This window comes from Syngnathus scovelli, chromosome 13 (genome assembly GCF_024217435.2).
Source record: "Syngnathus scovelli strain Florida chromosome 13, RoL_Ssco_1.2, whole genome shotgun sequence".
NCBI lineage: Eukaryota > Metazoa > Chordata > Actinopteri > Syngnathiformes > Syngnathidae > Syngnathus > Syngnathus scovelli.
In genome coordinates this window covers 6,992,744-7,009,139 of record NC_090859.1, presented here as the reverse complement: position 1 = coordinate 7,009,139, position 16,396 = coordinate 6,992,744, and the positions used below count along the sequence as shown (strand labels likewise).

Below are 16,396 nucleotides of genomic sequence, written 5' to 3'. Positions count from 1 at the left end.
CCTTCATCTGTTGACAAATCCTTTTTTCTCAGCATGATGAATTAAAACCAACGGCTGTCTGTGTCCTCTACAGAGGCTTCCTCCCTGCAGCCGTTTAATTCTCCGCCAGCTCGGCGCTGCGCCAATATGCAACTCGGGTATCTCACAATGCCGTCACTATGACGACAGCAGCATGTGATCTGCTCAGGTGTTCCTGGATGTGTGCGATTAAGACACAAGTATTTCCATATTCATCCAATGTGACATACGTAGCAAATGGCAAAATTGTTTTTTTCCCCTTCAGATTATTTTATTTCCACCCAGATGTACTATTACAAAGGTGTGAGTCATAGGTGTGAGTCAAAGTAAACCACCATTCATTGGTGAGACACCATTGAAATCTTATGATTATATCCCATTTGCCTAAAGGACCAAAACAGCCCATTATCTTAAGTGCTGCACAGACTCTCACTTATCCTAGACTACACTGACACACACGCAAAAACACACGAGCAACAGCCAGACAGTTTTAAGAATTAATGACGGTTTAGATTTCTAAATGCAGAGACTTGAAACTAAACAGTAAATACCTCACCTTTTATGCCTGATGGTTAATGGACAAACTTCAATGGGTATGAAGTTAGTCAACCTGAATCAGAGTATAACAGGCAGAGAAACATCACAGTGAACAATACAAGATCATTTTTCACATCTAAAATTTATACTCGAGGATGCCTTTTCCTACATTGAAGGTGTGGGCCAAGTAGTCCTGTGTCTTATTCAAACAACAAAACGAGCAGCCTTTTTTTACAGGAATAATTTTGACATAAAATATTAAACAGTAGTTAACAAGATTTTTTTTTTTTTAAAGATAGAAAAAGATTTTTCAATTCGAGAGATAATAATACGGGCCGATATGTAGCTTTATGCCTGTTAAATAGCACAATGGTCAAATAACTAGTTCTGTTTTTATTTATACGTGTACACAATTGCATTCACACATTATGGTGCAGTTATTTACGATGTCTCGATGTGTAAAACACTGATGAAAAAGGGCACTTGGACTTGGATACTTAGTGCATCCAAATATGCAGTTTCATTGTGAGGTAATAGAGCTCGGTGTGGAAACGTGACCCACGGCCATGGACGTTCTCTGCAAGAGATCCAATTTCCTCTCTCATGCAGACCTGGTGTAATAAAGACACTTAATGAGCATCTGCTTAATCAGCGTAACTGGATGTTGTAACACCTACACCTGGTGGAGAATCGGTTAACTTACGCATGTCACAGGTAAACAGCAAGTCAACTCAAAATGTATTTACAATAAGTTCTGATTTTCTTCAGCTGTTACTGGGGTCTTAGTCAGGGTAGGGAATTACGAATAGTTCCAAATATTGGTCCATATTGGCACTAAACAATTACTGTCAGAGAGCAAAAAAAAAAAGTAGCAAAAAGAAATTAAAAAAATAAACAGTGTTTGACCAGGTAAAACTTCCTCACTTTTAGTTGCACACTGAAAATAAAGGGCCCAAAAGTGACATTGAAATTTCTGTGACACATTTTATTTACATCATACAACTTACTCTGTATTATTGGAAGATAACACACACTGCAGTATATAAATAAAGACATTTGTACAAACTTGCATAACTAAAACAGATATAAAAAAAAAAAAAGGATTAAGCAGCCAGACCCTCCTCACCACAAAAATGATTTATGAAACGCAAACACTACTCATCCCATATTCTCAGTCAACAACTGTTCACATTTTCCCTCACAAAAAAATTTGTTTTGATCAACATCATAGTCATGTAACATTCCCAACATTGTGAACATAAACTCACATTAAAATGGCAGAAACTATTCAAAAGTGAAGTAAAATGGAAACCAGTAGTGGGACCAAACCCTGTCAAAGGCAAAACAAATGATTCAAGTTTAGGCTACTTGTCATATGACAACACAGATACTGGTAGGGGAAAAAAAAGTGTGTGTAAGGGGGGAGGACGAGAAAAAAATTGTCGTATTAGTAAAGGACCTAAAGAGCATGGGGCTGAGCTGTCAACATTCAAATCTTTTTCCACAAAAGAACATTTTAGTTTTGTAACATTTTGTTAGCAACATGGATGTTGACACAGAACTGACAGTGACAAAAACCTGAAAACACAAAATGCCTTTATCTGACCATTTCTGATGGGTTTGATTCTGAACAAGGGGCCAAATTTGAGAAGAAAGATAAGTCTAATATTCACTTTGCTACTCATGCCAGCAGAGAGCAAGCATGATTGGGATGGCATCACTAGCCAACAGCAATAATCCTCTAGTCTAGCCCAAGCATGTGATCTTCTCTACTATTGAGGATCATAACAGCTGTCGGGGAAACCTTCAACGTATTTAGAAAATCACTCCCCCCTGCCGCCATCAGGGCCAGCGCACGATCAGCAGTGTAGAAAATGCACAAACGGATGGAAACCACAACATGGACCCCGTTAGTCCTCTTAATTGTTCTCAATCAACTTCTTAAAAAAAAACTAAAATCACACACAGAACAACAGCTGGAAATATGAACCAACAGAAAGAAATCCATGGGTAGTGATGGTGACAGTTGAGGTCCATCAAAGAAGGCTGGGCTCAAGTCCATTTTCTGTAAAGCCGATCGATCCCAAAAGTTCTCATATTCTCTGGATCTTGTCGGCAACAACCACAGGGTTCTCTTTGCGAATCTTGGCCGCAGCTTCCGCTTTGTAGTCGTACGGACAGTTGTGCTGGTCTGAGTAACGGTGAAAGCCACAGAACTGGTTCCCACAACGGCACTCAAAACCTGAAACCCCACGACAGCTTAAGCTTGTTGAAGAAATACAGCATGCTGAGAATACATATACTGTACATAATACTGATCAGATGAGGCCTGTCGAGACGACAGAGAGAGGAAGGTGCAAGACCAGTAAAACGCTGTGTAATCCATGTAACAATTTTACAACGGAGATGGAATACGATTTAGAAATGATAGAAGGAAAATAGAGGGGGAACAGGGACATATCTATGGGGCATTCCAGTGGAAATGGGTGACACAGTAGATGGGATACAAATAATTTGAGCCCATTGAAGTAATTTTCCCACCACTTCAGTACTTTTTTCATTTTAAAGAAATCACGGCATGTCACATCACATTTGGACTAATCTGCCAGGCACTACCGTATTTTCCGGACTATAAATCGTGCCGGAGTACAAGTCGCATCAGCCATAAAATGCATAATAAAGAAGATAAATATATATATATATATATATATATATATATATATATATATATATATATATATATATATATATATATATATATATATATATATATATATAAGTCGCACCAGGGTATAAGTCGCATTTTGGGGGGAAATTTATTTGATAAAATCCAACACCAAGAACGGACGTCATCTTGAAAGGCAACTTAAAATAAAAATGGAATAGAGGCAACAACAGGCTGAATAATTGTACTAACATTACATGACACAAACAACAAACTGAGAATGTGCCTGACGTAACATATTAAGAGTTATTCCAATAACTATAGCATTAATAACATGCTTACAAGTTTATCGAACCATCCGTGTCACTCCAAATCACTAAATCCAATGAAATCTTCATCCTCTGTGTCATATTTAAACAACTCCGCTATCTCCGGAGGTAGAAGATGCTGCACTTCCTCTTCTACGTGGCTTATGTCAGACTCATCCGTGTCACTCCAAATCACTAAATCCAATGAAATCTTCATCCTCTGTGTCATATTTAAACAACTCCGCTATCTCCGGAGGTAGAAGATGCTGCACTTCCTCTTCTACGTGGCTTATGTCAGACTCATCAGTTGCAGTTCCAATTATTCCACAGGCCTAGAGCGCCTTCTTGCGGTTTAGTGTGAAAATAACATGTGAAATGATATAATGCGTTAATAATTTCACGCATAAGTCACTCCTGAGTATAAGTCGCACCCCCACCCAAACTATTCAAAAAACTGCGACTTAAAGACCGGAAAATACGGTACTAGATATGGAGGTCAGCTGATTCAATTCAGCCACAAAAAAAAAAAAAAAATTGCCGCCTGCGCCATTTTCACAATTTTGGATCAATTTGGGATCAAGATCAACCCAAATGTTGAAGAAAAAAAAAAAAATCAGTCAAAAAAAATAAAGATGAGAAATGTGATAAATGAGAAAATACAGTTTCTTCTACCTGCTGTAGGATTGGAAAACAGGTTTTTCTATCAACTCACCTGTAAGGCCAACCTTTTTGCGGCACATAAAACAACGGTTCTTCTTGGGTTTGGGTGGCTCTGGGTCTTGGGAGTCTTCACTGCCAGCAGTGGAAGGATGAACTGTTGTCACTGTCGTCTGACTCCCCACTACAAACAAGCAATGAAAACGTTTGACTTCAGAAAGAAAAAAAAATCAGAGGGGACCCGCTGCTTAAGATGTCTCTAAAAGGAATGTAATCCATTGAAAAATAATGTATGACAAGACAAAAATGCGTTTTGAGCAGGTCATCTTTTCTTGAAAAGCAAGCTTATTTTGTTTATCATTATAATTCAGCCTGTTTCTGACCAAGTCAAAACAGCTCAAAAGTTAGCTTAGAGGATTTGTCAACGCTGAAGGTACTACTGTCTAAGACGAAAAAATACCCAATTCATGTGAAAGAAGAAGCATCAATGAAAGATCATTATTCAATCTTGTCAGTCTTTTTGCCAATTAAAACTACCCACAATTTTTCACAAGCAGTTATGTTTTGGAAACTATTTTCTTTTTTTCTTTTTTAAACCATGGGAAAAACAATTAAAATTTGACACCCACTAGAGTCTGCAAGTTCTGCTTTGCTTCCCGACGCTCCTTTGTCCTCTGACGAGAAATTCATCTCAGCCATTTTTTTTGTTATAGAAACTGGTGTTGACATCTCACTGCAATATAGAAACATGTTGAGATTAGGTAGACGATGATCATCATCAAACCATATTTCATGTTTCACATTTATCTAAGGCAACATGAAAAGTGACGGAATTACCACTTAAACATTTTAAATGCTCTTTACTTTTCCAACAGAAGATCTTACCTGAGAGTTTCAGTTGCAGCAGCCTTGGCTGAAGCTGCCGCCTCAGCTGCAACCTCTGCTGCAGCCACGGCCGCTGCTGCAGCATTATTCAAGGTGGCCTCTAACCTCTGGATTGCTGAAGCCTCAACCGTGGGGCCACCGCTGCTCCCTGCCGGAGAGGATGCATGACAAAACAATCACAAAATAACACGTGTAGTAGCTCTCAACTTGCATCCATGTGCATCCAAATGAACTGCTCGTAATAGATTTAAAGTATTCATTTTTGCCGTGGAATACGCCTGAACATACATTTTAAAATGTACAGTGCGTTGGCTAAAATGAATCCCAATTCAAATCACTGTCAATTCATGCTCAGCCCTAGTAAACATATAGAGCAAAAGTATATTCATTCATCTATTCATTCTTTTTCTATTCGCAATTTAGAGGTTTGCATTTACCTGATATTTAGATAACCTTTAATTCAAGCCACAGACAGTAAAGAAAACATGTTCATATCAGGTGAGGACAGCATGCCCATGAGCGCAAGTGCTTTTATCCTTGCAGGTGGGAACCTTAAAAAAAGACACTGTAGGTCTTACCCACAGCAGTCAGGGAACTGACTCCTCCATTGTTCTGTCGTGACAGGTGCTCCTTGTGGCAAACAGAGCACATGCCATTAGTCCTAGGGTTGCCATAGAAACCACAGCCGTTAGCACAGAGCATCGGAGCTGGGCTCTGATTGGTCTCCTGGGCCATAGCGATGTCTGGTAAACTAACCTGAAGACAAACAAAAATGGATCTTGAAGCATTGTATGTGTTTATAGTATTTAAAATAGTATTTAAAATGGAAATTAAATTGACAGGTCTAAGGAATTACGCTGACAAAGCTTCACGATTACTGTTAATTAATGTTTGCAAAACTGGAAATAAGAATTGGTTTTCTAGTAAAATACAGCATCAGGTTAACCAAATGTGAGCAGTTGGTGCCTTCTTCAAACGTAAAACAAAAAACTATTATCAGATGTCTAACAGATTAGTCTGACCGACAGTCCTGTGAGGTGTGTAAATTTTTTTCACTTAAGTCATCATTCAGCAATTTTCTTGAGTGGAATACCAAAAGTCTTCACTCACCTACCTTGACTTTCATAAAGTTAAGCCATAGGGTTTTACTATGACGTCAGTGCACCCTTTGCAGCTGAAACAGATTAAACTCTTCTGTAAAGTCTCTCCACAATGTTTAGGAGTCTGGAATTGTCCAAAATGGCTCCTTACTTCCAGTGATACACTCTAAATGCTTCAGCATAGCAAGATAATTTGGACAATTGCATGTGTCACACTTCCTGGGAGCAGTTAAGGAATGACCCGTTTCAGTTCAAACATGACTGCGCAGCAGTGCACAAAGCAAGGTCCATTTATGAATGGGAGAGTTTGGCTAGGATGAACCTGAGTGTCCTCGACAGAGTCCTGACCAACCTTCGGGATGAATTAAAGCACAGACTGAGGACCGAGGCTTCTCAGTCAATATCAGTGTGAAGAAATGGAATGGGGAAAAGAATCTATTTTTGCTGCGATGTCCATTTAGTTCATATGCGAGTTAAGTAAGGAGCGACTATTTTAGGGAATGAAGTCTGTATGCACATGTACAATTATAAACATGCATTTACAGCTCTACTCATGTGACCTGCAATCACAAGCACCCCACACTATTGTGTGATTCAGTTAGCATCACTGAACGGACGGAAATCGTCAGTAAACCATAATGCGCCCAAAAAAATTATATCCCTGCGGAGAAACACAATGTACACAAGAAAAACAGAAGTGAGAATAACACATCAACAGCAAAATGCTCAAAACATCGAGACAAAGGCCACCATCCCACAAAATGTACTTGTAATGTGAAAACGTTGACAACTCAGCATGCTAACACTAATCAAGAACACAAGTAGGTTGTCTACCTGCTTACCTTGGTTAGAGGTAAAAATTTAACACGTTTGCAATCACAGGTAGTCGGCCGATCAGGCCACAATGGTGTCACTTGAGCAAATCCACTGAGTCATGCTAGCACGCTAATGCCTGTCACCAACAGTTACTTTTTCCGAGAGGAAGTCTCTTATAGATGTACACAGCGCAACAGACATGCAAATATAGACATAGCTTATCGTGCAAGGCCCAGAACATGTAGCTTACACGTATTCTGACACAACTTTTTGTCCCTGGTAGCTAGTACGCTAACGGGGGTTAGCCAACAGTATTGCGTGGAGCGGCTTCTCGTGATTTTAGCTAGTGCCGAAGTGAACAGAAAAGCTTTAGCGTCTCACCTTTAGAACTTACAAATAAATCTGACAAAATGAATATGCATGCACTCGTGAAATATAAATAAAATAACGCTTCCTCTCTTTCTAGCTTGAAATACGAAAAGAACTAAGCAAGACTATTCCAAAAATCTCTGAATATATACTAACACTGTGTCAACGAGGACGATGTATTATAGTTAACTTTAACTTCACAATAATTTAAGTGTAAACGGTTAAACCAACGTAAAAAAAAAAAAAAATACACCAAACAACAAGCAAGGCTAGCTTGCGCTCATTAAGTTTACTTACCGCCTATGTGAGATGATTGTTGGTTTTTCTTTTGAATAATGACTTGGTTGTTGATGCACAGTACGGGCCGTCTTTTTTGCGTTTTTTTAAATATTTTTTTCTTCTCGACGTCTGACACAAAAATTGTCTCCTCCACTCAGGCTAGCGCCCTAAGCGTCCTAGTATGAACTGGTTGCTGATCCAAGGTGGCATCTGTTTAGTTACATGTTGCGTTTAGGAACTCCGCTTCCGGTGGACGTCATGGAAATAGTGAACGCCTGACTGAGTGGAAGAAGTGGTTGTGTTCAATTGTTGTACTATAAATAAATATTCCATAAATATTGTTGTTGGTGTACCTGATTTGAACCGCTTTAATCTCATGAGGGTAATTTTAATAAATTATTTGCTGCGTTCAATACATTTTTATAGACTGAACTTTCTTCTAAGTTTCTTATAACTTCCATTCATGAAAATAAACAATGCTTCCCAAATTATATTGATCTAATGTGGAAGGTATCAAGAATAATTGATTAATCGATCGTTTCTTTCAATTGGTTAAAATTGCTGCTGTATCAGAATCGGAATTTTTTTCTGCTTGATTTGGCCCAACATTTTTGAAAAATCTGTTGGACTTATCTACGACATCATTCATATTGTTAATATGTAAATCAGACCAAAGAGGAGATTTATGGATGGAGTGAAAGAGGACATGAAGTTAGTTGGGGTGAGAGTCTGATTGAAGAGAATTCAAATGATAGGGTGAGATGGAAACATGGTTCGCTGTGGCGACCCCTGAGGGGAAATGAAGAAGAAGAAGAAGAAGAAGAAGAAGAAGAAGAAGAAGAAGAAGAAGATCCTGTTTCTTAATCACATTGCTTAATATATTCAAATTAGTTCATTTATTTTTATATTTCTATTTGTTTATGTGTCCTTAGTTCGGTAATTATACCGAATTATTATTTATATTTGATGAATTCCTCATAGCGTGATATATTTTCGAATCTACTTTTTCTTTTTCGTATCTACTAGCCCTTTTGCAACGCAATGATCCCCATAATGTTTTGGTTTTACTTTGTATTACATAATTAGACATTTTGTGGGGGTGACGTTTTGCGCGAGAAGACGCCGCCACTGAAAAACATACAAAAACAACTTCTACACAGGCACCACAGGGGAGCGCAATTCCGAATACAAAGGGGGGCGGTCAGATAGCGAATCTGTATGTATTTTCTTCTCACAGTCAAGATTTCGTTCACAAATTATAATTTTTATATTAATTCACATTGATTTCTGAAAAAGTCTTTTTGGACCCTTTTCCTGGCATAAAGGTTGCACCAAAACCTCGGATCCTCCTCTTTTTAGTTTTTTTTTCATCTAAATATCCAGTCCAAAACGAACGCACCAGCCGTATTTTATTTGTGTTGTGCTTTATTCCTCTTGTTTTTGTTGTAAAAACTGGATTTCGTTTTTTTTATTAAAGTGTTAATCATATATACGATGATATCCTCTGTTTTGATATAGCCTAAAATGATTTAGATTTTGTTTTCCAACATATAGCATTCCGTTGCGGAAAAAACAGGAAACGGAAGTGGAATTTCAAAAATCCACGTGACCATCGAAATTTAACGAGTATTTATTATTTACGAGGTATCTTTTAGATTTGTATTTGATGTCAGGCAGGTAGGGTATGGTCAATTGTGCTCTATATTTTGGTGTTTTTTATTACTCTTATTAAAAATTATAACGTTTTTGCTGGTGGCACGGAACACATTGAGTACAGATGCGTTAGACCAATCACGTCCTCCGACAGTTTAAGACAGCCAATAGGCTTGCAGTGCGCAAGGATTTAAACCAAGACTCCAAGTTAGACTACAGTTCATGCTTCAGTCTTCGGGTCACAAAACTGCGTTTTAGGAGCAACAGTCTTTTAATAATGGCCTTTCGTGCTACAAGAGTAAGTCAAATGTAACTTATTCAGAATGCAAGTCTTCTATTGACTTGGTACCAGCTTTATTTTAGGTTGATCTTTAGCACGTCCGTGCAAAATGTTATGCATGTTCTACTCCTGATCAGCAATTTTATTCATTGTATTCTTTCGCAGTTCCAATTTAATGTCGCCACGATCAACTTTAATTTTGTTTTCAGAACCGCTTGGCTTCCACCAGGACGGAACTCGCTGTTAAGACATGCTCCGTCGCCGCTCCCACACTCAAGACGCGAGCCGCTCTTGGGGACATTGGTAATGTTGCAGCTAAAAAAGAGTCCCAGAAGAAGGTAATGTATTTTCAGAAAACAAGAAACTTCTTTTATTGATCGAGGAACTGCCAAACAAAAGCGTTTTCTAACGATGACTTTTGTGACCCACATATTTAAAAACCAGCAGCCATTTTATAAATGCCCCCCCCCCCAATAAAAAATATATGTATCATACCGCAATTAAAAGACAGAAGTTTGAGTGTCGTATGTGTTGGTTGATTGCCTGTTCCTTTCGATATGAAATGTATTTTGAGCACATTTTAATTGCATCTAGTGTAATATTTGCTTACCTTATCCATCACTTAGGTCGTCAAATCCCAGGTTGTTAAAAACACAAAGGTTCCCGTTGTGACGAAAAAGGCTGAGCCCAAACCAGACAATGTTCCTGTGGAACAGGTAAAATTTTATAATTGTAATCTGTGTACCTGTTGAACTGCTAAACCACCTTCATGACTGTTTTAGGTGGTGCCAGCGTCTCCGACTCCAATGGAGACTTCAGGCTGTGAGCCAGCTGACTTGTGTCAGGCATTTTCTGATGTCATTCTGCACAATACTATCAGGGATGTTGATGCAGATGACTGTGAGAACCCTATGCTCTGCAGTGAATATGTGAAAGACATCTACAAGTACATGCGTCAGCTGGAGGTGAGAAATGTGCAGCAGTTGTCTGTTGCTAAAAGTCTTAATTGGATCTGGGAAAACCTTGACTTGGTTAAATTTCACCAATGGTTCAATTTCTTTGAATTTTTAAAGCTAATTTGACCAGAGGTTTTAATAAAACAGTTTAAAACTGCACTTTCATACTCCCGAGAAACTTGTTTAAATAGACTTTCTGGTAAGGCAATTGGTTAAAAGGTTTTAATAAATGTTGAACTTGAAAGATGATTTAAATAAATCTTAATGCATAGTCGAGCTACAAAATGCTAGTAGTCAATCAGAGTTAGAAGTTAGATCCCTACTAATTTATAGCTGTAGCACTTTATACATGGAGGTATACAATGCATTGCCTTTTGCAAAGACGTCAAGTGTCTTCTTCAGGCTGAGCAGAATGTCAGAGCCAATTATCTTCAAGGCCAGGAAGTGACCGGAAACATGCGGGCCATACTTATTGACTGGCTAGTCCAAGTGAGCCTGAAGTTTCGCCTGCTGCAGGAGACCATGTATATGACTGTAGGAATAATTGACCGCTTTCTTCAGGTAAATGGTCATAGAGGAAGTCCTTTGTAAAACTTCAAACAAAATGGCTGATGCTAACAATTTGTTTTCACGTTGAAAGGACAACCCAGTCTCAAAGAAGCAGCTGCAGCTTGTCGGAGTGACTGCCATGTTCCTTGCTTCAAAGTATGAAGAGATGTATCCACCAGAGATCGTTGACTTCGCCTTAGTGACAGACCAGGCTTACACCACTGCCCAAATCCGAGAGATGGAAATGACAATCCTGCGTGTGCTGAAATTTCAACTCGGTCGCCCTCTACCCCTGCAGTTCCTCAGGAGGGCTTCAAAGATTCATGAGGTTTGTTGCAGTATGTATATTTATAAAAAATAAAGAAAATCTGATGGGCTAAAATATTTAACTCTCCGCACGTCTTCACTAAGGTGACTGGAGAGCAACACACACTCGCAAAGTACTTGCTCGAGCTGACCATGATCGACTATGAAATGGTTCATTACCCGCCTTCAATGGTAGCAAGTGCCGCTTTGGCTCTTACACTCAAGCTCTTGAATGCAGGTGAATGGGTGAGTGCTGCTTTAAAATCAGGGTTTTGTGGGCCTATTGGATATCATTTAAATTCATTTTTTACCCGCAACCCTGTGAATTTAATGTCCTATTTCCATGTCACTGGTTGGGAATCAGTGGTCAATGTTACACTGCATGTTAGGGTTGTTTTTTTTTTTTTCTCCCCGTTTTCAGGATGCGACATTGCAACATTACATGGAGTACACACCAGACAGTTTGATACCAGTCATTGCACACATTGCCAGAAACGTCGTGAAGGTGAATGAAGGACAAACTAAGCATATGGTAAGAGACTGCCTTAAATGTCCCAAAAAAATTTTTAGATGAGAATACGAGGATGCTTTTATCTGACTTTGCAGGCTGTCAAAGACAAATACTCTACTTCAAAACAGATGAGGATTGCAACCATCTCGCAACTCAAGTCTTCTGTAGTGAAAGATCTTGCGACGCAGCTTGCCCAGTGAGCTCGAACTTGTAATGTTATTTTGTACAGATGTGACCTTGTAACAAATGGCCTCTAAAGCTTTTTATCCCTTTTACGCTGATTTTAATCAGTTTTAAATCTGTATGAAAGTGTCTAGGTTATTTTTTTTCCCCGTAACATTAAACTGATTGGATGCAGGTTTAAGAACAGTATCAAACTCGATATTGGCAATTCTAATGTGTGTCTGCTCTGAAAGACTATTTTTGTAGATTATGCTTTAAAATGGTCACATTTATGCTGCTTTTCAACTTGTTTACATTCTGAAATGTGTTAATTAAATGTATTCACCAAAAGTAAATTGGTTTTTTTTTTTGTTAGTTTTTTTAAACACTCCAGTTTTGCACTGTTTGGGTCATACAGCTGTTAAATTTACATGTGGAAATGCACTTTGAATATCCTACCAGCAGAGTGTACTATTTACTTTTTTTGTGGGGGGAGCCTAAAACGCCCAGCGCTGCGAGAATGCAGGTAGCCATTTGTCGCACATAAGAATGAATCAAAATTACCCTCTGGATTCTTAAAAGTCCACCTTGTATTTGCTGGCTAATTTAAGAAATTTATTTGCTTAAACGCATGCACGACAAGGCGGTGCTCAAGTAAATTGTGCTTACAACAAACAGTCAAGCGGGCGTTTTCACTCTTGGTATCCTGTAGAACCCTGGTGGTGTTTGAGCAAGACTTTAAATTCAATGTAAATTGTGTGCCAGACATTGAAACCTTGGTTGAAGTCGGGATGGGGCTTGATAAGCAAATTACTTCCACCAGCTTCCTTTTTTGACAACTCATGTCAAATGGAACTCTAATGTATTGTGTACATGCCGAAATAAACAATTAAATCAAACTTAATTTTGAGGGCTAGGCATCGCAGTTTATGGCAGAATCACTTTTTACTTTTTCTGTCAAGGTTTTTTTATTTTTCTCACCAAGTGTCGCAAATTTGAAAAGGTTTCTCTCCAGTAGCCCTATTAAAATAAATCATCTGTAAGAATAAGTACAAACCCCCCCCCCCTCCCCGTTTTGATTTGAGGCCATCAAATGTTTTAGCAAACAGTGATTACTGGGTGCTAAATGACTTTTTCCACATGGCTCAGTGGGAGAGTGATAGTCTCCCAACTTATAAGTGATGGGTTCAACGCTTAAACTTGGACTCTATGCTGTTGCACATTTGCTTGCCATCCATTTTGAAGCAGAGAGCAAGTTGGGCAATTGATGTTTAGCACTCTAAAATGCTAATGAAACAATTTTCTCAACTTTTAATAGAATATGTAATTTTGATTTACATAAATACTGACTCATATTTCTGTGAAATTGAGACAATGTATCAATATGCATCAATACCTGAAATTACTGCTACTGTTTCCAAATGTTCACTAACATTTCTAAGAATTCATACAGTAATGTCCAATCGCTGGGAAAGCTATTTTTAGAACAGGTTTGCAGGTGGGGTTACACATACTTCTGTAGATTGCCATTAGTGCAAATTCGCCAGTATTTAAACTCATGCTGACAGTTCTGTAAATGCATTACATTGCATCTGGTTGGTTTCAAAAGCATTTCTGCTATATAGAAATGAGAACTTGTAGCATTTAAAACGCTCTGCAACTTTACACTACTTCCAAAACCTCAACACTCAGTTGGCTGAAGCATTTTTTAAGCTAATGGATAGTACACTAGTGACTGTGTATCCTTACGATCACAGCTGAGACCCTGGAGTTATCGTGTGACCCCAATCCATCCCACAATTCCCTGGAGCCCTCCGAAGAGCCTTTCTGAGCAGGAACATCTGCCGTATACAAGCTTAGTCACTGTCTTCGTTGGGCTCACAAGACCATCACTCACAGAAGGTTCCCTGGCTAATAACTTGATGGCAGTTTTGGCTGAGACCTGAACCTTTTTGTGTTAAGCTTCGTTGTTCTAGGTTGTGATATAGTCACATCTAACAAGATGGCAAGTTTATTGACTTGCAACAAAATTGAGAGAATCTGATTAAATTTAGTGAAAAACTAACAATGTGACTGTTGTAAAAGCACAACCTCCCCCTTTCTTGAAAATCCACTGAAGCATAGAACCGTCTGTTGCATTCCACTACGTCACATCATTTGTCTTGGTTATTCTTTCAAACTTACTGATAATGCAAATAATTCGTGCTTGGAAACTGAGGTCATGAGTGTGCAGACGTATCAGTTTACAAGAGATTCTCCCTTCAGCTGCTCTCTAAACCATACATTTGCAGCTGCCACTTTTTCCTGCTCACTCAATGTTTCAGCCATGTGGCTCTCATGATTGAGCAACCAATGTACACTGCAATTCAAATGCTAAGCATAATGACTTTTACAACGCCTTTCATAAAATGACACAACTTGAGTGTTTTACATAAATACATTTTTTTAGCATTTGTGATTTTTTTTTTTTTTTTTTTTTTTTAAACAAATATTTTCTCATGCATCCTCCTAATTATGGAATCAAGTCGCGGGGTGGATTGGGCCCACGGGCCACCAGTTGATGATCCCTAGTATAGTACAATGTTATCCAGGCCAGCTTGGCCTCGTCCCTGCACCATGAAGAGAATAAGAATGTTACGTGACTAAAATTAAGACCACTTTTGTCATTTTTGCTGGTCTCTCTTCTGGAAAAAAAAAAGGTTGCCAGAGGGGTCAGATTTTCCAGATTTGGTCCTCAAGCTTTGTCCAGGTCTGTTCTTGCCAATTCATGGGAAGAGTCAACATCTTGTCCAGTGCCCCTTGCAGATCCACCTTTGCCCTTTGCAGGTTTAAACTCTTTTTGTGAGAATTTGCTAGTCAGCAATAGGGTACACCAAGATTGAAATTCTTCCTTCCAAACCTCTCGAATACCAGCAATTTGAAGATCATCAGAGATCGGTCTCGAACATCTGAATCTTGTTGTAAACATGGCCCGAAACGGCCGAGCCCTCGAACAAATGAACCGTTCAAGGAGCAAATGGCCCTGTCTATCATTTCTCATGTCTCAATTCACGAATGACAAATTCAAACAAACGGACAGTGCTGTTAGCATTTCTGAGGTTCTTGTGGCAGACGGCAAAATGCAAGGAATGAGGTCTCGTGGAATGGAGTCAAATGTAGCACAGATAAACACAGTGGCATTTATTTCTACAGCGTATAGATTTTCAGGTAAATTCCATGTGCTTGCCAAACTTTTGGAATCCTTTACTTTTGTGTGTCTTGAGGGAAACAAAGAATCCACTGTAACAGCAGAGTGCTGGAATTAGACTTTTTGCCAGACGTCTTAAGCCTCTTCATATTTGAGTATTTGCGAACAGAAAGTAATCTTTAACATCAAGGTTATGCTAACATTTCTTGGAATGTCTGAAGGCAGGGAGATTGTTAAGAGTGACAAAGAACACAATAAACTGGAATGAGTTTTGTTTTTTTGTTCCCGGTAGCACCCTACACTGATGTATATATAACTTTTGGCGAGAGCAAAATGCTTACAAAATGTAATGTTATGGAATCAATCATTTGAAGTACTTTTATATGCATAATGGTTGTTGTCATGACTTTGAACTTGCCAACAGTTAGATGGCTAAATTCATTTTTTATTTTACCTTTAAAGGTCCCTTGGCCTCAAGATCCAAATTTTTACTGATTCATGAATAACATAGGTCAAAATGAGTCTGCGGCATGGCATAAATTTGACATCTATGTGCTCTGTCGAAGTCAGAATTCTGACTTTAAAGTGAGAATTCCCACTTTCTGACTTTAAAGTAAAAATTTTGACTTTATTTTCAGAATTCTCACTTTAAAGTGGGAATTCTCACTTTATTTTCAGAATTCCCACTTCAAAGTCAGAATTCCCACTTTAAAGTCAGAATTTCCACTTTAATGTTAGAATTCTGAGAATAAAGTCAGAATTCCCACTTTAAAGTCAGAATTATCAGATTAAAGTCAAAATTCTGACTTCAAAGTCAGAAAGTGGGAATTCTCACTTAAAGTCAGAATTCTGACTTTCTGAGAATAAAGTCAGAGTTCAGACCTCACTTTAAAGTCAGAATTCTGAGAAGACAAGTTAGAATCCTGTCACCCCCCCTCTTTTCTTCTTCACTAGCCCTAATCCTCTTCCGTAGAATGTATATAAAAAGCTTAATTAAATTATAAATTTTATGATTTAATGGTCATTCCAGTTTCAAGTTGTTTCCATCTTGTCGTAACAACATTGTTAAAGTAATTTGCCTTGGTACCCATCCAGGATGCATGACTCTTTGCTTCTGACTGATGTCTTTCCATTACCCTCTTGCTGTTCTACAATTTT

General features: G+C 38.5%; 2 protein-coding genes across 3 annotated transcripts; one reads left to right on the top strand and one right to left on the bottom strand.

The window, feature by feature from the left end:
• Window positions 1-1,514: 1,514 nt before the first annotated feature.
• On the bottom strand, window positions 1,515-7,881 carry LOC125979793 (AN1-type zinc finger protein 5). Its single transcript, XM_049738402.2, has 6 exons — window positions 7,653-7,881; window positions 5,649-5,826; window positions 5,071-5,218; window positions 4,815-4,918; window positions 4,241-4,369; window positions 1,515-2,797 (listed from the first exon to the last, which is right to left on the bottom strand). Exons 2-6 carry the CDS (start codon window positions 5,803-5,805, stop codon window positions 2,649-2,651), a joined length of 687 nt encoding a protein of 228 aa, XP_049594359.1. The 5' UTR covers window positions 5,806-5,826; window positions 7,653-7,881; the 3' UTR covers window positions 1,515-2,648.
• Window positions 7,882-9,422: 1,541 nt separating this feature from the next.
• Window positions 9,423-12,407, top strand: ccnb1 (cyclin B1). Of its 2 annotated transcripts, none has more exons than XM_049738400.1 (9): window positions 9,423-9,585; window positions 9,777-9,905; window positions 10,194-10,283; window positions 10,350-10,532; window positions 10,926-11,084; window positions 11,164-11,400; window positions 11,484-11,616; window positions 11,800-11,910; window positions 11,985-12,407. In XM_049738400.1, the coding sequence occupies exons 1-8, from the start codon at window positions 9,565-9,567 to the stop codon at window positions 11,889-11,891; spliced, it is 1,044 nt and encodes a 347-aa protein (XP_049594357.1). In that variant the 5' UTR covers window positions 9,423-9,564; the 3' UTR covers window positions 11,892-11,910; window positions 11,985-12,407. The 2 variants fall into 2 exon arrangements, with proteins under 2 accessions (XP_049594357.1, XP_049594356.1); XM_049738399.2 differs by having other exon boundaries at window positions 9,447-9,585; window positions 11,484-11,624.
• The last annotated feature ends 3,989 nt before the right edge of the window (window positions 12,408-16,396 follow it).